General features: G+C 44.1%; 1 protein-coding gene across 1 annotated transcript in view; it reads right to left on the bottom strand.

Moving 5' to 3' along the window:
* The window catches only part of LOC121294794 (microtubule-associated protein 1A-like), a 48,841-nt gene that overhangs the window by 3,821 nt on the left and 21,612 nt on the right, over nt 1-23,408 (bottom strand). Inside the window, exons 3-6 of the mRNA XM_041218880.1 lie at nt 11,319-11,401; nt 10,912-11,052; nt 1,379-10,595; nt 134-366 (exon numbers count right to left, since the gene is read on the bottom strand). Coding sequence (XP_041074814.1) covers nt 134-366; nt 1,379-10,595; nt 10,912-11,052; nt 11,319-11,401 — 9,674 coding nt within the window. The remainder of the gene's footprint in view (nt 1-133; nt 367-1,378; nt 10,596-10,911; nt 11,053-11,318; nt 11,402-23,408) is intronic.

Below are 23,408 nucleotides of genomic sequence, written 5' to 3'. Positions count from 1 at the left end.
ATCTCACAGTCCTGACTTTTGTTTTGGCAGCATTGTCATCTCGACACACAACAAATAAATGTTTGATTTAAATTAGTGACCGGTGGTCTCACTACAGTAAGTAAGGACTACAGTAAAGGTTTGGCTTGGTCACCTGCATGTTGTTGCCCCACTGGGCCTTGCCTTCGAGTAGCCCGTCCAAAACTCCTCGGCTGGGCTCCCCGCTCCCCATGTCGTTCCCGCTCACCACATAGTAAGCAGCTCGCACACGCTTGAAGAACTCCTGGTCCACGTTCTTGGCACTGCAGTGGTTGGGGATGTAGGCGAGGTCCACATATATTGGGGGGCCAGGGGGGACCCCTGAACTCGACTTCTGAGAGCTGGAGCCTAGAGATGATGCAGAAGAGAGAGGATTGAAGTTTGAACACGCTTGATAGACACACACTGTAGACACTAACACTACAGTTCCACCTCCCCTTCTCAAAGAATAAACCTCTGAAAACCAGACTATTTAATAAACATGTAATGGTTTGCCACTGAAAGAGATCTAACTCTTCACGGTTCATAGTGATTATTGCCTTTTTTCATCTTTACTCATTCTTGTTCCCCAATGGTCCTCACTGATTCAAGAGGCAGCTGTACACACAAACACATACACGCTGGCAGTGGAGTCGCATTGAGTGTTCCCGGGGCATGGTGGCAGGGGGATGCCAATTCAATCCAGGGGGCCAGCTTCCTGAAGCACACTGCTGCCAACTTCCATACATCAGCAAGTGCCAAGAAAACTCACTGTGTTCTTACTTCAACACTAATGAATGGAATATTTTATAGCCTCTGAATTTACACATTATAATTTCTTTATCAGTTCACTATCTCAAGATATGCATACCTAACCATCATTTGTTACTCTATTATGGATGTTTGGCATGTTTATTAAAGTCACCAGCATATTTCACCTTTTGAATGATCTCTGAGCAAGTCTGAACGCTATGCTCGTAGGTGTGTTTATCACTTGAATTCTGTCGCCTATGCATCGCCAATAGCTGGTTTTGATTTATGTTACCCTGCAGCCTGTTAATATTATTCATAGACTACAGGTTTTCATGTTCCATTTTATTATTCTCATACAGTATATTGATTTTCAGAATAGCGCAAATAACAGAAACAGCAAATAAATGACTGGATTCTGGCATCCATTGAAACCATTGACTACTAGAAAAATACATCAAATTGTGAAAGATTAAGGACAGAATGTACTGAATTAAAATGAGACAAAGAAAATAAAGGAATAAACACCATGAAAGGTATTAGAAGATTTTGCTCCAGCGTGAAGTTTCCACCATTTAATTTCTAAAAGCTTTTCATTTTAGTTATGCACATTTAGATCAGTAAGCTGTACCTGTGTTGCTTTTGACTCCATTGACCAGGCCCCTTCCAGGGTTGTGTCCCTGGCTTGATCTGGAGAGCTCGTCCCTATCCTCTCCGCGGGATCCCTGCACTTCAGATGTGTGCATCGGTTTAGATGTCTTATCGCCTTCTTTCTTCCGGATGGAGGAAGACTTGGGAGACTTCTCGGTGGAGTCTTTGGTAGTTTGGGGCTGCTTGGCAGGAGTGGGTGACTTCTTTCCCCCGGGAGGTCCCTTGCGGCCTGGGGAGGCTGATTTGGGCTTGCCGAGCGGCTTCCTCATGCCTTTGTTTGGCTTCATGTCTTTCTTGAGCATCTTGTCGGTCCGGGCCGCCAGGTTCTGGTCGTTAGACAGCACCTCCGGGTCCACCATACAGACGTCAGGGTGTGGGGGATGCGGGAAAGGGTCCATCAGGGGGAAAGGAGGGGGGTCATGGCTTCTTTCAGACCTAGAAGAGGAAGTGTGGTGATTGCCGCCCCCTGCTGCAGCTGCCGATTTGTCCACTGGAAGAAACTCTGCATCTTCATCAGAATCCATATTGCCATCTGCAGTGATTGAAGGACACTCCTCTGTTTCAGGGGGCACATCAGAGTCAGACTGTGAGGGCAGAGATTCGCTGACAGAAGTGGGTGGAGTCTCCTCGCCTGCTGCCCCCAAGCCAGCAGCCATGGCACCTGGGAGGTGATGTGATTGGCCCCCATTGTTGTCCCCAGGGTGACTAGGGTGGGGTTGCTGTCGGTGGGACCGCCTTTTGACTGACGACGTCTGCTGTTGGTTGTCATCGCCATCCTGTGATTGGTCATCCTCCTCTTCTTCCTCCTCACTGGAGAGTCGGTGTGGGCTGGGGTTGATAAAGGATGGGGAAATCTCCCCTTTGCGATGTTGGTATTCACAGGAGGAATAGCCGGCAGTCGCAGAAGGAGAGAAGGAGGAGGCTCCCAGACACAAGTCCTGAGGAGGCTGCTTAGAGTCCTCTCCTGGTCTGCTTGATGTTTCGGAGTAGTAGGACGAGTGGAAGGTTTGGTCAGAAGAGGCCAGGGAAAGAGGACGGACAGGACGTTCAAGCTCCTTTTCTTCGTCTTCTTCTTCCTCCTCACGTGAATGTGGAGGGGAAACAGCAGGAAACATTCCCTTCTGCTGTTGCTGTGGCTCCCATTCCAAGGTGCTGCTCTTCTCCTTTTCCTTTTCATCTTCCTTGTCCTTTTCCTGTTCCTTCTTTTCTGTCTCAGTTGACGCTGTTGTTGCTGCTCCACTGCAGGGCATTTCTGTAGTTCCATATGGTGCCCCTGGAGGGCTCATGCTTACCTCTGTGGGCCCATTTGACGTGGCTGAAGTTGCCTGCACTGCTGGCTGTGATGGGGAGGGGAATGATGTCAGGACATCAGGGAGGGAGCTGGTTGTGCTGGAGGTGAAGGAGGTTGTTGGGACCACCGTGGCCTGTTTCTCAGAATGGGTCTCTTCTCCAGCTTTCTGCTCTGTTGAGGTGGCTGGGGGTGATCTTTGGCATTCAAGGCGGCAAGGCAAGGTGTTGTCCTCCATCTCACACAAATACGACTCTTCTGCCCCTTGAGACTCCTTAGTTGTGGAATCAGCTGGGAGCAAAGGAGAGACATCAAACAGGCTTCGTGCTACGGAATCCTTTTCAGCAGAGTGAGACAAGTGGGAGTAAGGTTCAGATATTGTTGAACTTAAACCTAACACTGGCTCATCAGCCCATTCAGACTTGTGGAAGCTTTCCTGGTGCTGCTCCTCCTGTGCCGTGACATCTGGCATGCTTCCTTGGTCCTTCTTGTCTTCAGTTGATGCAGCACAAACTGGAGGGAAGGGCTTCACCTCTTCAAAGGGACTCAGAGGGGAGAATCGGGTGAGGCCTGATGATGATTCAGCTTTTGTGGTGGCCGTAGTTAACTTCTCAGAAACCTCCAGATACTCATCTTTAACCATGCTTCCTACTCCACTAGAGAAAGGTGCTCCTGTAATTGGGGATTTCTCCTCCTTGAAAGAGGAGTATTCAAAGCGAGCATTGTCCAAATCCTGTTTGGGTGTGGTGAAGCTGGTGGCAGGGGTATCAATTTCCTTGCCAAATTGCTGGCAAGCAGAGAGGGAGGTAGAAGTTGAGGATGAATAACTAAAAGAAGAGGAAGAGGAATATGAAGTGGCAGATGTGGTTGTGTAATCAAAGCCAGAAGAGGAGAAGAGATCTTCCCCTTTTTTACTCAACAGGTCAGGAGTTTTCTGCCTCTCAAATTCAAGATCTTTCTCGCTGTGGAAGTATGTCTCTTCACTGGGCTTTGGGTGCTGGGTGAATTCTTGATGGTCACTGTCAGGACTTGTGTCTTTCTGTTCTTTTCCTTGAGATTGCTCTGTCAGGAAAGAATCCTTATCATCTCCACAGTAGGAATACTCAAACCCAGAAGAAAACCCTTTTGTATCTGTTTTTCCGATCTCTGTGTAACTGCCTGTGTACAGGGCAGACATGCTACTTGTGCTACTAGTGCTACTTTCTGTCTTTTGTAGGAATTCATCTGCCTCTGACTTCTGGCTTCCACTGCTGAAAGGCTCAAAAATGGAGGACGGAGAAGTGGATAGCTTTCCCTGAGTTTCCAAGCTGCATTCAGGTTCCAAAGGCAAGCCATCCTTTTTCTTTTCCTCCTCTTTCTTCTCTGGGATTTTGGAATAAGTGTCTTGCTCTGAGAAACTCTCATAAGAGCAGGAGTCACCTTTGGATTCCTTCTCGGATTTCTCCTTGGCACCCTTTTCTAGATCAGAGTCACTGGCACTCTCCTCTTCCTCCCCTTCCTCCACCTCTTCTTCATCCTCCTCCTCTGCGTCATCTTCCTCTTCCATCAGCGTCCTTGTATCTCCCCTTTCTAGGGCTCCCTCCTCAAAATAGCTCATCATTGGTTTGCCAGCAGCAGCACTGCTTTTGGTAGAATATTCAGCGCTGGATGCCAGGATGTTGTCATCCAGGTTCTGCAAGTTGGGTTCAGTGTAAGATGCAGTGCTAGCCTGGCTGTCTTTATCCTCTGGCTGGGCACTATGAGAAAATAGATCCTTTTCTTCTGGAGACAAATGACAAGAAGGAGACTGGGGTGGCTCAGGTTTGTCAGCCTCTGGGGATAGCACTTTCTCCTTCTCTTGTTCAGCTGTCTCGTTTTCTTTTTCCTTCTTCTCTTTCTCTGTGGCCTGTTTCTCTGGAGAATCATCAAATTCTATTGTAGTGGTGGTAACTTTAGCATCCAGTTTTGTTTCAGTCCATGTTGGTGAAGATTGTTCTTTTTCACCTGCCGTGTCCAAATGTGAGTCCTCTTCCTTGGCAGACATTCCAGGCTCCTCGACCCCAGATGAGCCTGTAAGAGATGAGGAAGCGGTGCCTTTTTTCTCTGTCTCTGTGAGTTTCTCTTGTTCCCATGTCTGCTCTTTTTCCAAATAATCGGCGTGTTGCTGCTCTTGCTGATGAGTTGGGATGTAAGAAAAAGGCTCCATGACAGGCACTTGCTTGTTGTCATAGATTTCTGTGTAAGTAAAACTCTTGTCGTCTGGGTAAGGAGTCAGCTCTCTTTCTTCTCTCTCGTTCTCCTCCTGTCCTTTTTCCCTCTCTTCACTCTCCATGTCATAAAGACCAAAATGTACACTCCTATGAGGTCCTGCATAAGCATCGGGGTGGTAATCCACCCGGCTGAATGACACTTCTTCCTCCTGCTTGGAGAAAGCATCTTCCAATTCCTCCCTGGGGGAGCCTGGGCCCACAGCAGGCACCTGCATTGAAGCCACCTTGTCGTCATCAATGTTAGCAACATCTCGTTCAACAATGAAATGATCTTGCTCCTTTTCTTCTTCGTCCTCTTTAGCCATAGTTTTTTCTTCTGGAGAATATTTGGATATTTCTTCCTTTTCTTGTTCCTTGGGAGACTGCATGCCCACAGTTTCAATACAATCTTTTTTGTCTTGGCAGATCTTTGCTACTTCCTCTCTCTCCAAAAGGAAGAAGGTGGAGGAAGGGGGCAGTCCTGGTGATACTGCCTCCCTCTCTCCCTCCTTTTCTCGTTTTGCCTCCTTTTCATATTTTTTCACCTCTATTTTCTCTTCTTCTTGTAAATATATTTGTGTCTTCCCCAAGGGATCCGTGGGTGATAAGTCAACTTCTTCAGCGTTGCCAGGAATGAGAGGAGGCATTGTTGTCTCTACTGGAGAAGGGCCCTCACTGCTACTGCTCTTGTCCTCTTTGCCAACAATTGTTGGCTCAGAAAATGGTTTTTCGAGGCTGGATGGAAGGGGGCTGGTGGAGGTGCTTGGAGGGCTGCCAGCACAAGGAGGAGCTGTTACAATTTCCACCGGCTTGGCAGTGTCAGTTTTTCTCATGGGTTCAGGAGAAATTTCACTGCCTAGCAGATAAGTTACCTCGTCTTTTGGTCCAGATAAAGGTGGTGTTTGGAGCTCAGTGAGAGAAAAATCTGCTCCATAGCTGGATGTGGCCAAAAGCATACTACTCTCTGCCTTGTGGGATGTGGGGGTGGAGGAGATCTCAGGAGAGGAAAGGTCCATTTTGCTTGGCTCAAGAGACAATGGCCTAGACCCCGCTCCGCCCATGCATATTGCATACTCTTCCTCCTCATTGTCTTCTTCATCTTCTTCATCAGAGTAAATAACCTTGATGTGGGCTTCCTGTTCCTGCTTTTCTTCCAGCTTCGACTGTTCAGGTTCAAAGAAGGAAGATTCAAAGTCCTTCTCTGCAGCTTTTTCCTTTTCATTCTCTTTCTCTGGCAATGTCTTTGAAGCTATGGAAGCATGAAGCTCCACCATCTTCTCTTCCTTGAGTGATTTAGTCTCACAAGTATACTCCTCCTGCATGAACCCACTTTCTTTTTCATCCATATATTTAGATGTTGTACTCTCCTCCACCTCTCTCTCTTCCTCCTCCTCCTCCTCCTCCTCCTCCTCCTCCTCCTCTTCTCTTGATAAAGAAACCTTTTCATTGGCCATGTCCTTGAGAAAACCCTCCTTTCCTTCTATTGGCAACACCTCTTTTACTGCTGTCGATGACATTTCTTTTGAACTAACAGGCTTCACCTGCTCTTTCTCCAAGACCATAGGCTCTGGAGAGCTAAGTAGGTCTTCTGGTAATGTACACGGGGGGCTTGGCTTGGCAGGCGACAAATCCATCGTGCTAGTTTCTTCTCTCTCTTTTTGGGGCTCTGTAGACGTGGGTAGGCTTTGGAGACAAGGGATTGTGGAGCTTGTCTTGCTTATGCCAGCCTCACAGACCTCACTCTTGGCAAAAGCCAGCTCCTTCAAATCGGCTTCATCAACCTCTTTCATTGGCTCTGGAGAGATGGGTAGGTCTTTAGGTAAAGGACTAGGAGGACTTGGCTTGGTTGTGCTGGCCTCCTGTTCAAGCATATTCATAGGTTTGTCTGTGTCTGGCATTGCAACTGCCAAGCCCAGCTCTGGTTTCTCTTCCTTTTCTTCTCTCTTCTCTTCCTTCTCTTCTTTAGCAGAGACTGACTCTGTGGTTGTCTGCTGGAGAACTCCTTTCTCTTTCTGTTGTTGCCCTGCAACGGTTACTGTTTTCTCCTCAATGGGAGATTGGTGAAAAGGAGTGTGTTCTGCACTGTTTGGACCTGACTGTGTAGGGGAGGCCATTTTGACAGTGCTGTCATCTGGACTGAGACATCTGTCTTCACCTTCCATCAAAGAACTAGACTCTTCATGGTGAGAAAGAGGGGGAGATGAGGGCTTAATGTCAGTTCCCCTTGGGACGTCATCTTTTGAGAGAGGAGAAACAGTCTGGACTTCATCCTCGACTAGCTGAACTTCTGCTGCAGTGGCCTGTGCCACAGATGAATGGAGAGGCTTTTCCAAATCCCTTTCCATTTCCTGGGACATCTGTGGAGAACTATAGCCTTCTTGGATTTTTCCAATCGGCATTTCAACATTGGGAGTTTGATCCTCATATTCTTCATCTTCCTCTTCATCCTCCTCTTCAGGTGCCTGTATCACCCTCCCCACTGTGTCTCCTTCTGCCACTATGGGCTGAAACTCTTCAGATGGAGGAGACTTAAAGTACTTGTCCTCCTCCAGGGAGGAGGTAGGGGAGATGGTCCCGGCTGAAGGTAGGTAGTCCCTACCCTGGGTGGCCTCAGTATAGGTGGAAGATGGAATGCTGTTGACAGTGTCAAGAAGCAAAGAGCTCTTCCCAGTCTCCTCTGTTCGTGGTGCAGTCACAGACGCTACTGATTGATCTTCAGCCATAGAGGTGGCAAAGGAGGACAGCTTATCACATTCAGTGATGGAAGTGGCTGAGGAAATGTGTTCCTCTTCTGCCAATGGGGCAGCAATGATGTTGGTTGAGTAGATGGCTAATGCTGGGTCCTGAATGCCTACGTAGCCCTTGGCTGCCAAATCAGAGGTGTCAGACATAGCTGCTGCCTTTATCCCCCCTATGCCATGAATAGCGTCAAAAGAGCCTGTCACGTCAGGCACAGAGATGTCATAGGCACCAACCTCGTAGCGGAGATGTGGTATCCTATCCTCTGTTTCCTCATGAATTTCTTCATCAGAAATAGTCTGCTCTGTTTCAGAATAACCAGGGATTGTTTCGTCTTGGATGTAGGATATATTTTCAGCCGCTGTGGCACCCTGTGCAGCTGCCATGACAGCAGCTGTTGCTGCCACCATGTTAGATAAGTATGGGTCATCTTCTACTAGGCCAAGGAATTTCTCTTCAATTTTTTGTGTTTCTTCATCCTTTTTAACTAGTCCCCCCTCTTCAGCTTTTACTTGTACATCCTCGCCAGTGACATCAACAACTTCTGCTTCCTCCAGCTCAGCTTTTTCCACCACCTCTTCTTCTTCCTCCTCTGCCTGTTCAAGTCCTTTTGTTTCTTCCTTCCCTTGCTTTTCTATCTTCTCAATGTACTTTTCACACTTCTCTTCCTCTTCATGCTTTTTGTCCACCCTCTCTTTTTCACATTTCTCTTCCTCCATCCTTTCTTTCCATTTCTCTTCATCCTCCTCTTCTCCCATTCCCATGTCCTCATCCCCTTCATCCAACTCTTTCTTCACTTGCTTCTCTCTATCCTCCTCCTCCTCTGTCTCCTCTTCCTCTTCCATTTCTGCTCCTTCATCCTCAAATTTTTCCCCAGTTATTGGCTCTTCTACCTCTTTGGCCTGGGAGACCTGCCTGTCCTCATGTGGGGATTCAGCCTCTGCATCTGTAGTGGTTATTCCCTCATCAGGAGACTCCAGTGGTTCGTGCTTAGTGTCCATCAGAGTCTGGGAAATAATCCTTTCCTCTGCTTCTTCCTCCTGGTAAGGGCTGGGAATAATTGTGTCCTCTGCGGGAGGTTCAGTTACCACAGTTTCATGCAGTGGTTCTGCTTCCAGTTCTGGGTTTGCCACCTCTTCTTGTTTCAGCTCCTCGAAATCCTTAGTTAGGTCTTCTGGAGATGATACAATGGATCTGTCCTCCACATCCAGGGATGGAGGAATGGGCTCTTGTGCTTCAGGTGGTGCCACCAGAGCTTCTAGTTCTGCTGCCCCAGGGGCTACAGGCTGTTGCCCAGCTTCCTTGGCTGTTTTGGATTTGGTTTTGTCTGTCTTAGGTTTCCCAGGCATTTTGGCCTTGTGAAGGGTCTTCCTAACTTCAGGAGTGAATGACTTCAAGTCTGGTTTGGTGATCTTCTTCAACTCTGGCTTGGTGGCTTCTTTCTTTTTGTCTTCCTTTGGCTTCAATTCTTTTTTCTCCTCTTTTTTGGCAGCTTCCTCCTTCTTCACTTCCCGCTTCTCCCTCTTGATCTCTTTCTTTTCTTTGTCTTTCTTTTCATCCATCTTGAACACCTTGGTGTGCTTTTTGATTGACTTTTCTTTTAAGAGTTTTTTCTTTTCCTGTTTCGCTGTCTCTGCAGACTCTGTTTTAGCTTTTGCTGGCTTGGCTTCCTTCACTTCCTTCACTTTCTTCTCTTCTTTTTTCTCAAGTTTGTTCTCCTTCAATGGCTCACTTTTTGTTTCTGCTGGTATCTCCTCCTGTGCCTCTACTTCCTTTTTAACTGCCTTTGCTGCCGGTTGTGGTTTTGGTGATGACTTTAGACTCTCCTTACTGTCTGTCCTTTGCTTCATTTTGGTCTGTTTCAACACAGGAGGTGGCACACCAGAAGAAATGTCCTTCTGGGTTGCCACTGGGTACCTTAAAAAGTCCAAGTGCTTTAACTTCTCTAGTCCTTCTAGGATTTTGTTCTGAGGGGCATTCCCAGGAAATAGCACCCGCACAATCTTTTCTGTGGGGCTGGCAGGGAGCCAGACCACTAGGGCCGTGACTGACGTCAGGTATGGAACAGAGATCTCTCCTTCCTTTCCATTGGGTAACATGATGCCAGTCTTGGCCTTACTATTTCCTGCCCACTTTTGCATGAGGAACTGCATCTCTTTGCTATCCTTCACTGGGTTAAGGACATACATGTCCAGCCTGCCAACCCCCATCTTGTGGAAGAGCGTGATGGGATCGATGGTGTTGCTGACCACTCTGTACAGAGGCTCAGGCTTGATTCCCAGCTTGCTAAGATACTGCAAAGTGAGGGAAGCCTCCTCAATGCTCCTCTTTACTTTAAGGGTGGATTCAGGCATCCGCAGCTTCTCAGGAACATTGAAGAACACCACTCCCAGGTCGGGAGAGATCAGGTTCTTCATCCAGTCGCTGTAGGCAGTTGATCCCTGAGACTGCTCCTCATCCTGCTCTGCAATCTTTCTCTGGAGGAGCCCATTGATCCCGGGAAGGTTGTCTGCTCCGATGTGCGTCAAAAGGATGGAGTCGATCCGGTCCAGGTGACGGACCAGTTTCCAGAAGCATGACCTCCGGTCTGAGCCTCCGTCCACTAGGATGTTGAAGCCATTGACTGCAAAGAGGGCTGAGTCCCCTCTCCCTCCAGGGAAGATGTAGCAGCAAGGCTTTGAGAGCTTCAGGAAGCCCCCTGAAGTGGGGGGCTCCAGCATATCGAAGGGGGAAGGCACGTCTACGGTTTCAGATATGTACTCTGTGAATTCCGAGACGCCCTCCATCTCAGGCAGCACAGGATCAGGGTTCAGCCTGAAGTCCAGGAACTCCTGTAAGTGTTGGTGCTGCTGCCCCAGGGAGCTCCAGTCCCCTTCCCCCTGGCAGGACACCGTCAGAGAGGCCCGGTGATCAGGGTCAGCTGTGGTGAGGAGCTCACTCACCTGCAGAGTATCACAGAACAGGACACAGTTAAAGAACATGCCAGATATCCACATGGTTTGATAGCAGCTAGGCCATTGGAGTGAGTTTGAAATACAACATATGAAGAGATAAGAATACAGAAACTTATTATCTATAGTGTTATTTCATCAACTTGTTAACAAGTTCATTTTTACATGCATGACCATTTTGTATTTGCCAAATAGTGGTTTCCTCCAGCTCCCCTTTTTTTTTTGAGTACTGAAATAAGCCTCAGATGGATGGACAGAACGCATACGTTTGCATTATACTTTACATAGAACAACCTGGAGTCCTCACCTCAGGATTGGCAAAGACCTCTGAAAAGTTATGGAAGCTGAATGCCCCACTTTGCAAGATAAGATCGCCTCCCTGGTCTGAACTTTGCCCGCTCAGAATCAGGAGTTTGTGTCCAGCAGGGTTGATAATCAGAGAGTGGATCTGGAGCAAGAGCAGAGAGGACATGAGGTTGAGATTACACACACAGAAAGTTTCGGAAAAAGTTACGTTTTCTCTAAAGCTGGTATATATTAACCCCTTGCATAGGACATTGACCATCTACTGAAAACTGGTTTTAATGCGTTCAGAAGACTTAGTGAAAAACAATATTATTGGCAAGTATGACATTCCATATTGCAAAGTTTTGTCAATTCTGCTTAGGGTGGTTGTTCGGCCCAAGTTTGGATGTAGGCAAACTGGAGCTGTACCTCTGAGACAATTGTGTTCTCTGAAGGATTGACTAAGACGACAGTTTCTAGGACATCACTTCTGTGGTGAAGAGTCCTTTGTCCTGCAAGAGACACAGAGTAAAGCATTAAATAAGGACAAATGAAATGATTACTCAGTTATCATTAGGGTCGTTATTTAAACACAACAACAAATCCCTCACAGCGATTAAAGAACATACTGCACTGCACATGCCTACCTCTTTACTCTTCTTAGACTGCAGAGTTTTTCTTTCATATACTGTTACAAACTATGGTGCTTTGTAACAGTGTACGAAAGCAATCTTTTGCACAGGATTCTTTTTAGAAAGGGTCAATTAGGGGAGTTCTACAGTCCAAATACACAAAACACAAGAAAGGCAAACAACCTTAGGATGCTTTCGCATTTCAATAATCATACTGTTTTCAGATCTCATTTTGCTTGTAATGAACTCTGCCATTCATGACAATAAGTAACATAATCTGCTTTTCTTTAACAAGAGAAGGCATGTGAACAGAAAAGCATATCCAACAGCAGCACTGAAGTATGCCTGAGTGCTGCGCATTGTACACGCGGTTACACTGGATTATATAACTTTCTAATCAGTAACATGTATTTTTATTCCATTCCATTTGTTTCAGATGCTGTCCTCTTTATAAGTAGCACATTACTCCCTCGCACAGACGATCTGTCAGTCCAACCAAGGCTTGTCAATTTAACCACGGAAAAACTCTTTTGAAATCTTCCTGCCTGTCAACATTTCCTATGAAAGAATAAAATGGGGGCCACATAAGCGTGAAAGCCATAGAAGTTTCATTGATCCAATGTTGAAAATGTGGAAAGCAATGTTGGCCATGTTTCAGTTTTGAAGTCCTCTTCTGGTCTGTTGTTGAAGAGGATGCTGATCGCTAACCTCATTTCCTTTCCAGATTTTTTTGAGCAAAAATCAAATGAGCTCAGTTTGTTGAATCTTAGAAGATAAAACCTCTTTTTAATTGACTTCAAACTAGCTGTCATGAAAAAGGCATAAAAGGAGAAAGAAAAATGCGCAATGCATACAAGGAGTTTGTCCTCACCCTGGAGTTTGCACGTTTCTGATCAAGAGATTCTGAAAAGGAGAACTGTACACATTGGACTAGATTCTCAAAGCTGTTTACTGCAAATTGTAGATATTTTTTGTACATGTTTAAAAAAAAGGTAATCTGCCTGACACCCGTGGATAACGTAATTACTTGATCACACCAAACACAGCATGCATGCGCACTGGTACCCAACAACATCCCATCTCTCCCCAGCCGACAAACCCTGCCTCTGTATTGGCTGTTGCTATGGTAACGGTCGGCAGGCTGTTGCCGGCAGCAACGTTACACTGACCCAGTCTTTGCGATCTGCGACGCATTGCAGCATTTCTGTGCAAGAAAAAAAAACTTTCCTGATGCCTGGAAAATGCACAGCTTTGCACAGAACAGGAACTGACAAATCAACATAACCCTGGCCCTCACTCAGACATGCTATATTTAGCCTGATATGCTATTCAGCTATGTTTAACTGCAAAATCAGAGCAGCATATTCTACAGGGAATGGAATTTGTTCTCCGCATTTCACTGGGAGCTGGGAGGCAACAAGCAAAAAAGATAAGATAGATTTAGAGCATGTCAGGGTTTAACTCAGGGCTTATTTTTTGCGGGTCAGGAAGTTCAGACATCAAATGGGGCTGCTTGAGATGCTCTGGTGTTGAGAGATGTGGGCAATTAAATGTATTTGAAAGTTACACACTCACTATTGCTCTCAAGTTGGTCTGTGGGTTAAACTGGGCTTGGGTTGTCCCTTGTTTGTCCACACAAAGGAAAATAATCAAAATAAGCATTGCTAGAAAAAGCACCAGGGTTTAGAATTCATGAGGGGAGGAGGGTGCTCCAAAACTGCTATGTGTCTTGGTCCTATCCAGGCTGCTAAAATGGACAGAAAGACAAACGGACTTTGCACTTGAAACACGTTCAACTGGAACTCCAAGGACTGAAAATAATTTTTAGACAGGCCAGACTATCTGTGCACTAGTCTAACCCCTATCCACCTGCTGCCAGAGTCACCTTCACACTGAGGTGATCAGAGTCCAGAAAGAGAAGCTAAGTTACAGGCATGATCAGCGGGAATTATAACAGCTAGCCCACATCGCACAAACATATGCAAGCCATAAAAAACAGTGTCCGTTGGGATTTCTAAGCTATTCCACGCTGCAGCTTTGTTGGAGTGGTAGAAAAATTCAGCCAATTCAGCTGAGAAAAAGCAGATCACATTGATGCTGCTAACTACAGACCTGTAACACATCACAATGAACACAGTATCCCCGTTCTAATCATCTTGTCAAGGATAACTAATTTCCATAGAGTACCTATCATAACGTCTTCTATATTTTTAGCATCAAAAGTAGGAATCATTTGAAGAAACATCACCATTCAAAGGAAAAAAAAAAAAACCTGCTGCGCCAAAGTGCCTTGTGCAAGTTATTTAAGCACAGGCACAGTTACAACTACAGCGGAAACTGCTCTTGCCAGAATTCAATTTGAAAAACAAGGGCAGCTCTCTTGTGATTTTAGTATTTATAAAACACCCTGTAATTTAGCAAATTATATAAATAAAATGTGCTCACCTTTAATTGCTGTGAACCTTCCTGCTACTTTTAGCAAGCAATAAGACATAACATAGCAAAAATGTTTAAGAAGAAAACAGTAACATTTTGGAGTTCTGCATCTCATCAACGAAGAAGAACCCAGTCACTAGACCCAATACACTGATTCGATTTTGCACACTTTCAAGATGACTCGCACAAATCTGTGCTTCAGAGATTCAAGGATTTCTCAGCTCTGTGCAACCACACAATATTTGTACAGATGAAACAGGCCTGCACAATCACAAGTGTACCACACACACACACAAATCTATTCCACTCGCTCTCACATAAGCAACACCCTGACTCCCAACTCCCAAAACACCACAGAGCCATTACCGTACATGGCAGATTGAATTCACCCCCACTGAACTTTTATATCTAATTCACCACAACCTGTGGATGTGTCAATCAAGCGTCTGTCTCTGCGTGCTTCTCTGGAAACATTGTATGGCTATGTTCAGGGTGGCCACCGCAGGCTCATGCCATAAGCCTCTTACTGCCTGAATGAATCAGGACCTAATTATAGATAGCCAAAGACACACCTCCCAGGGTCCTGTTCTTTCTTGTTCTATCTGATTCAATAGCCCAGAGAAATCACCCCAGTACCCCTCACACAGCCCCCATTCACCCAGTCCCCCTCTCCCAGTCCCCCTCACACAGCGGTGAGCTCTGCCTGTAAAACACTATCACAAATGTTACTGGAATGCAAATTACCCCCCAAACAAAGAGTCACAGTTTGTAGTTGTATGTAATTAATTCAGGTTGATCTGCTGTTTCTGTACATCCAACCTCCCTTGGAAACACTGCAAACAAGAGGCTACATTTGCCTTCTGTTTACAATTTATACAATAGTCTGCGATGGACAGTGTACTTATTATATACTAGTGTATAGTGCTTCAGTCAACTTTGAAATACAGGGAACATTACAAGTTAATTACTTCCTCTTCTTGAGTGTATAATAATTAAGTATAATGTACTTCTTTCTTTCTTTCCTCCTCTCTCACAGCACCCTTTTTGAGGAAGCTGTCCCGGTTTCCTCCCCTAATTCAAGTCGTGTGATGTTGTCAGCACTGGTCGCTTCTGTAGTTAATCCTATTAAAGCCTCAGTTCTAATTGCAACTGTGCCACAGACTCTCACCAGGGAAGGCCATGTCAACACTCTGCCTGCCTCTGACCATGCCTGGAAACACTCTTGGCTGCTTTTGTCTGTCTGCACTTCACTTTCCACACAGCATGGTTAAGTTGTATAGTAAGAGGGGTAGAGTTGGGGGTTCCAGTGAAGTACAGACAGGTAGTTAAACTAACGAAACACTACAAAAAGAGAAACCCTGAAATTTCTAGCATTAGGCCTACAGCAATTCAGACATTCAGCAGGGTAATTGCACTGTTTCACTTCAGGAATGAAAACAAACACAACCTAGAGTTAAGATTTAATTTGAAATATGAATAAGCTCTTACATTGTTAAGTTGAAATGACCTCCCATCGTTGTAAAGTAAGTACACTGTAATTATCTCAAAATGGAAACAGAATTTAATTCATTGTTACATTGACATTTAATGCACAGCACACACACTACAGTCTCGCTAGATACTGTGCATCGCAATGAAACAGTGGTTTGAAAAGCGATTAACAGATTCAGATCATGTTGTAGCGTCCTGTACATGCAAAGTCTGAGTATTTATTTCAGACAGCGTTGCAGGTCATTGAAATATGCAGATAAAATAAAAACAAATGAAATGATCAGATAGCAGGGCTTCTGCCAGGTTAACAGGCCAGGTTAACTTCTAATTTGAACTTAGGCATTGTATTTAAATACTGTTCTGGCTTAGGATGAAATGAGCGGGCAGTGACTACCGTGCTATATTCAGCAAGACTGGCAAACTGCCTTCCCGAAAGTGTATTTCTCTCCTACGCTCACACCACAGGAATCTAACCAACACCCATTAAAACACAGACCTGTCTAGGACCCCCCAAGACCAGGGGGTCCCATCCTGTTTCTCTCAGTGGATCCCTGAAACACTCCCCAAACTATATTACCACAAGTACTCTCACTCACCCAAACTCCAAACTGTTAACCCAGTGCCTCAAGCAACAAGCTGTTTAACAACATCCTTGCTGATATTGAGATCTATTCAAATGATTAGGAAATATTATACGATACAACTATTTCGAACAAAATAAAAGGCCATTTATTGAAAGACCTGATCACAACAAAATCTGAGCACTCAAATGCTTGTCTAACGACAGGTTGAACAAAGTTGGCTGGTTACTGATTTACAGTTAGGCTGGCGTGACAGCCACCTCTCCGTCAATCATCCCACTGATGCAGCCAGTGGGGCAAGGGGGGTGAGTGATATTCAGAACCACGTTTCCTCAGTGTTCCCTGGTTGTGGTCAGAGCATTCTGCCACTTTCAATACAAATGCATGCATATTGATCAATGTACTTGAATAATGATTTAGTTTAGTGTACTTCAGTACTCTAATGGTATGGATGTAGTACCGCTAGGCTGACCAAACTCCAGCATCTACCCCGTTTAAAACCCCAGGGGCTCCTGTTTTAAAGCAGCCCACACTAACCAGGCATATTGCTTTTCCATAGTAATTGTGATAGATGCCAGGATCTTACAGTATTCTGTTTTACAATTAAAAACCAGACATCAAACTGGGAGGCAGGGAGGGAGACATTTTGTGACAGTCCAGCGCAGTGTTTGACAAACGCGCCTGCTGTTTTGGTTGGCAGAGCAACTACCCCCAAAAAAACAATGGCCAACCCGTGACTGTGTGCTCAAAGTCATGCTTCTCTGCATTGCTGTCAGGGATGTTTGTACGAGTGGGGTGTCTGAGAGAGGGAGGGCTGCATTGCTGGTGTGCTGCTGCTGCCAGAGAGAGAGACAGAGAGTGACAGTGTCACAGCGCTAGCCAGCTGAGTGGGCAACAGTAGCGATGTTTACTGGAAGAAAACTCAATGCCTTCCCTCCCTCCTCCAGCTCTGGCATCATTCAGAGACTGGGGCATTGTCTACTCACAGTATACTAACAATGAGATCAGAGCATTCAGCCAGGGTTTCCGAGAGCCTTTTAGAAGGCCTTTGAGAGTTCCAGTGGTCAGGGTTGAATATCTCAAGGTCCTGCTTTCCTCCTCTTGAAATCACAGAGGAGGAATTTATTTTTCAGTTTTAAACCAAGTAGGTCTTGGCACAATTTTTACAAGATATTCACAAATATTTCAAGAACTTCAAGGCAAAGTGCCAGCATCAGCAGTGCTGGATATTAATGCTGTATTAGGAAGGGATGAACGTAATAAAAATGAAACACCATTCTGTATAATTCTTTCCTGTATGTTGCTCTGGTTGCTCAGTTTTTTGGGGACATTGAACGTTCAAATCTTTGCTTCAACCACATAACTAACCTCTGACTTCTCTCGGTCTTATATACTGTAAGTTCAGCTGTCCAGTCAGGTTTCTATGCTAACGGTGAGCAAAGAAAGATGAAGGGATGGAGGAGAATAAGAGAGAATCAAAAGAGAGGGGTGAGGGAGGAACAATACCTGAAACAATAAAGCCTATTGAACTGAACTGAGGCAAAAGAAAAGAGCAGGCAGATGGTAAAAAAAGTGAATTATTGAATCCCTTCTATTAATATTTTTAACAATACATTACATTGGTGCTTCAGGATTTTAAACCATTCTTTATAATTCAGAAAGCATAATGTACAACGTCTTCTTGCTTTTACAATGTGAATGTTAAAAAAACTGTGCTAAGCACTTTTATTTAGCATAGTTTAATAAAGATCTCTCCCTCCCTCCCTTCCTCGTCTCTGCAATTCAACACATCTGTCTGCCGCCCCCTCTCTTCACTCTACTGTAAGGAGCAGGTCCAGGAGCCAGCGGTACTGTGATCTGAATTCTGCCTCCACCCCCAGAACCCTCCCTCACAATGTAAACAGTCACACTGCTTTGTTAACTGAACCAGGCCATGCTTGTGAAGCGCTCACTGCCATATATGGAAAAGCCATTTCAATTCCACAAACTCCAAAACCTAATCACTGAACCACTTCAATTGCGAGGCTTGTATAACAGTATTCAAAACAAATATTTAATCAGCATAAGCACAGACCAAGGAGCTGGAAACAGAGTGTTCGACCGGAGAACCGACAGGTTTAGCTTAAAGATCTCAGGGGGGATACATGGTATATTAGTACCAGCACATATAATATAGAGAACTAAGTCCTAGGGACCTGAGAGCCAAACAAATCAATCCAGTATGAAGAACTCAATACTGGGGATTTTGAAGGCATCACATTTGATACCATATAGGGATCTGTATTGATAGAAATCAGTACTGGAAATATGAAAGCCAGCATATTAAATATAGAGGTATTCTCCTGGTAGTAACTGTATAACAGTAAACACTGTATTAAACTGGCAGAAGACCTGCAGTAACACTGCAGAGACGTCTCCTGCTGCTCTGGACCAGCTGAACGTTTCTAATGAATAAATGCACTGTCCAGACACTTCCACAGGGACAATTCAAATGCTGCCCTCAGTCCATCACCAACTGTTTTCAAGCTGAGCTCATTTCTGTGTATCCTCCCTCTCCACTTTTCAAGTCATCCAATTAAGACTGTATTCCAACCTGCAACCATGCTTGTATTTCTCAATAATATTATACTGGTAATAACCTGCAGAGGTTGATGCAATGCACACAATTCTATTACAGAATGTAGCATTTTGCAACGTAAACCCCAAACATACATTTAAATGAACACAAGGACTGTGGGAGGATACATTTAATTATATTGCTGCTGAGCAAACATATGGAGCACACCCTTTCTCTGAACGTTGTCAGCTTTAAATAATTGGTATCCTTTTCAGAAAATCACTAACTTTTCTGAGAAGTCAACACTGTTTTTTTTGTTTGTTTGTTTGTTTGTTTGTTTTTTTTTTGGGGGGGGGGGGGGTAGTATAAAGTGTCTTTATTTAATATCTCAGAACAATCAGCCCACAGCCTACATCACTGCCTGATCGGTGGACTGCAGTTATTTTTATTTATTTATTTTTTTTGTAATGCAGTGGATTTTTAACAAGCAGTTTTGTTAAAGCAAGAAGAAACCCAGAGGACTTTGTTAGCCGGTGGCCTGGAGGTGGGTGTGGGGGAGTGGGTAGGAATCTATCGATCACAAAATTCACAGCATCCAATAGGATTTTCAAGCACAGTCATCATCAATTAGGTTTAGTTTTGTCTTTTTGGAGGATGAATCAATGAATAATACACTAGGCATCACATACTGAAACAGAGGTCACAGCACAACAAAAAAATATTTGCATCAATTGATTAAACATGAGGTACCTGGCTCTTGTGTTGCGATATAAAATAGAAACAATAAAATATTCGTTAAGTTAAACGAAACCAGCGTCTTTCCCTGCGTAGATCTGCTCCAGATATGAAAGAACTGTTCTATATAAAGCCACAATTGATTCAGTGTCTGTCAGTCACCTTGTCCCATCTACTTGAGCGGTCTCTGGCAAAGACAAACTAACTAACCAGAGGTGGAGAAATACACGGCAATTTCAATTTGACGTACTATTCAGCAATACTTTATTTGAAAGCCTTGCTGCTTATATTTTTTCCTAGATCACTGTTAAATGTAATATTAGAGAGGTAACTTGTCCCTGTGATGTCCTTGCAGCACACCCTGAAATTATGTCAGTCTACCTAAGCTTTGTGTCTTATCACACACCTCCTTTTCAGGGTCATTTAGCTTTGGTTTTAACAGGGTTCCTTCTAAATATTTAGCAATATCCATTATAGCTGTCAGTGCAATGTGATCAATGTAGGAGAGAACATGTGAGGAAAAATAATTTTGTGGCATTACTTCTCATGATTCCTCAAGCCCTTGATATTGCTATCTGGGCCTGGGCCTAGGCCTGGGCCTGGCTCAGCATAACTAGGCAGCAGCAGCATTACCCCACTGTGGATACTGCAGCAACAATGATTGAGAGTGTGTGTGTGTGAGAGAGAGAGAGAGAGAGAGAGAGAGAGAGAGAGAGAGAGAGAGAGAGAGAGAGAGAGAGAGAGAGAGAGAGAGAGTGCAAGTGAGTGAGCAGGAGGGCTTACTCCCCATTAAAAAAGTGTGTTGTATATCTCTACAATGAGAAATCAAAGAGCCCCCACCCCAGCCCAGCATGCAACACAAAGCAATGATGATGAAGCAGAAACATTCCTGGAAAATAGAGCCGCACTATAGTAAAACACTGCCACTGTTTCTGCAGAACCGCTCTCCCTGTCGGCTCTCTGTTTTTCTTTTATCCTTAATTACCATATTATTATCACAAAATCCAACAGCATAACCACCACCGTCATTGCTATTATTGCTATCTACCAATATGAAAAAGGAACATAGTACATGGCACTCTTAGTTCAGATTTATTTTTATTTTGATGTATTCTACTATTATTACTAACTCAACAACAGACATCATTTTTTGTGCTGCAGTTTTAACATTTAAATCACTTTAAAAAATTGATACAAAGTAATACCTCAGCATTATTATTATTAGTAGTGTCCCCAGTCAGGCTGCCTGGCTGTTTGTTGGAAACAGCAGCAGCCTGGCTCGGGAATGAGAAGAGATGGACTTTCCAGACTGGGAGGGTGATGACTCTTTTCCTGTTTCTGCTGAGAGTCTGAGTCTGACTCACTCTGAAGCAAGCCAAGCGTGACACACACCCCAATATGGAAACTATTGATAGTAATAATAATAATAATAATAATAACAACAACAACAACAACAACAACAACAACAACAACAACAACAACAACAACAACAACAACAAATCATTATCTATTGAAAATATACAAAACATTTTTTTTGAAGTTTATATTTGTACTACTGTATTATTATTATTATTATTATTATTATTATTATTATTATTATTATTATTATAATATTACTAATAATACTACTACTACTACTACTACTACTACTACTACTACTACTAATAATAATAATAATAATAATAATAATAATAATAATAATCCCTGATTTGTATCAGTATAACATTTTTTACGGGAGCCATGGACTACAACCATACATAATACATATTATTTAAATACATAAATGTTAAGGTCGTCCATTGAACCACATTAAATAATGATAGCGTTGCCATGCTTTGATTTGCGATATTCCTGGACCTCTTGGCAGCCCGGCTCCATCCGTCATTCAGTCTGCAAGTCATTTCATACAGGTATATTTATGTTTGTCAGCACGGAATCTATATGCGATTTCTAATGCATATCACTGTACATACAGATCTGTTCACCCTATTCTCGCATGAATGGGTCATATCAATGCATTACAACAAAGCTCGCCTCACGCCTCAGCCACTAGTTGTTATTTATTTGTGATTTATTTTGTATACAAATAACACACACACACTGCGACAGCATATAACCAACAGAGCAGATCTAACAGTTCTTTTTTAAAAGTGTTTCGCAACCGGAAAGCTACTGCATCTTAACACCCTCCCCCTCTCCCTCTCCTCCATTCCCCTTTCATGTTTATGCTAAAATGTTAACAACAAAGCAGCCCTGTTTTAACGAATAATTTGCATAATACATACACAGATACATGCATGTATAAATATTTTATGTGCTCAGGAGTATGTATAATTATGACTTGTGCATGAGCTGCAATAAATACGTAAATGTAGAGTAGGACACACGTTTTCTTTTCTATCCCTACAACGCATACATGGGCAAACTGGTTTCAGTAATCGAAGAAAGACAAATAAATAATTATATTATGGCAAATATACAAGGATGATATTTTAGTAGACAACGCACTAACATACCTGAGACACTCTTAAAGCGGTCTGTCTGTCTGTATCATTGCAGACACACACTGTCTCGCACACCTCAAGCAATCCTGCTCTGTCCTCGACCTAAAATCAAGCTTTCGAGATAGCGGCCACACTCCACCTCGAGAACATGCCCTGTACGTTTTGTCATAATCTGTCTAGATTTAACTAGTTTGTTGATCGATTCATTAATGACTTAATTCAGCCAGCCATTCATTTGATGTATAGACGTGTCACGTATAGTAGCTTTTTATATTAAGATACGCACAACACAAACCAACGAAAAATGACAAGTACTTTATTAAAAAAAGAAAACACGAATGTGCTATTCGGCTCATATGGGCATTCATATCACTGTATAATAATATAACGCATTGACCAACCAGCATCCTCATCCGCTATTCTGCTAGAACTAGCCCAACCCGATACCTCCTCTCCTCACCCCAGCAAAATATGACAGCTCAATGATAACACCTATGATAATATTAAATGAAAGACAGCTATAATGAAAAAAAGCCTGTTCTGCATTCATATTAGCCCTAATCCTATTCATTTAGCTGTACGTACCGTTGCTGCTGCTCCGACTTTATGACGCTCCTGCCTCGGAGCCAGAGAACGAGAAGCCGGGTGTGTGTGTGTGTGTGTGTGTGTGTGTGTGTGTGTGTGTGTGTGTGTGTGTGTGTGTGTGTGTGCGCCGGTCGGGCAGAGAGAGAGGGAGGGGCGAACAAGCTTGTAAGTTGATGTGTTCAATTGATAGAACGATAGACATAGAGAATCGAGAGAGAGAGAGAGAGAGAGAGAGAGAGAGAGAGAGAGAGAGAGAGAGAGAGAGAGAGAGAGAGAGAGAGAGAGAGAGAGAGATGCAGTGGCACCGTCTGCAGCTTCCAGTCGGTCCAGGGAGCCGCCCAGCTTCTCTGACAATGCGCCAGGCGTTAACTCCTCCGCTACCGGGACCAATCCCTTTCGGTGCCCCCTCCTTTTTATACAAGTCGGTTCCTCCTTCTCTGATAATGCGCCAACGATTAACTCCTCGACTGCCTGAACTATATTCTCCCTGTCCCGCTTCCCTTCTTCCCCTTTCAAGGTTCTCCAACAAGGTTTGAAATGTGCACTTAAAGTTGCAGGAAGAGTTTGTCCTATAACACACAGTTGGTTGTTGTAATGTTACGTGATAAGCAAGATGAAGTTGACTTTGACCAGGATTAAAAACAAGGAAAATTGTATTAGTCTAATTTAATTAAACTAATATTATAATATGCAACTTTTATATCGAAGGTACCGATAGGGGGGTTCAAAAATCACGACCAGACTAGAGATGATGATGGGTGGGGTGGGATGTGTGTACTCTGCCCATGTTGCTGCTCCTGTTTGCTACCTGCATATTGCATTGTGCTTGTCAGTGCATGCTCCCAGCCCCATCATATTTGTAAACTAGTAAGATCATTTTGAAACATTAGCCACTGTTGTAGAAGAGGTCACAGTGCTGTTACTGTGTTAAACGAGCCCCAGTTGTGTGGGTTGCTGTTGTTAATTGATGTCAGTATTGAGTGCATGCATTTATTGCT

The sequence above is a fragment of the Polyodon spathula genome, chromosome 19 (genome assembly GCF_017654505.1).
Source record: "Polyodon spathula isolate WHYD16114869_AA chromosome 19, ASM1765450v1, whole genome shotgun sequence".
Classification (NCBI taxonomy): Eukaryota; Metazoa; Chordata; class Actinopteri; order Acipenseriformes; family Polyodontidae; genus Polyodon; species Polyodon spathula.
This window is presented reverse-complemented; position numbering and strand designations above follow the sequence as displayed.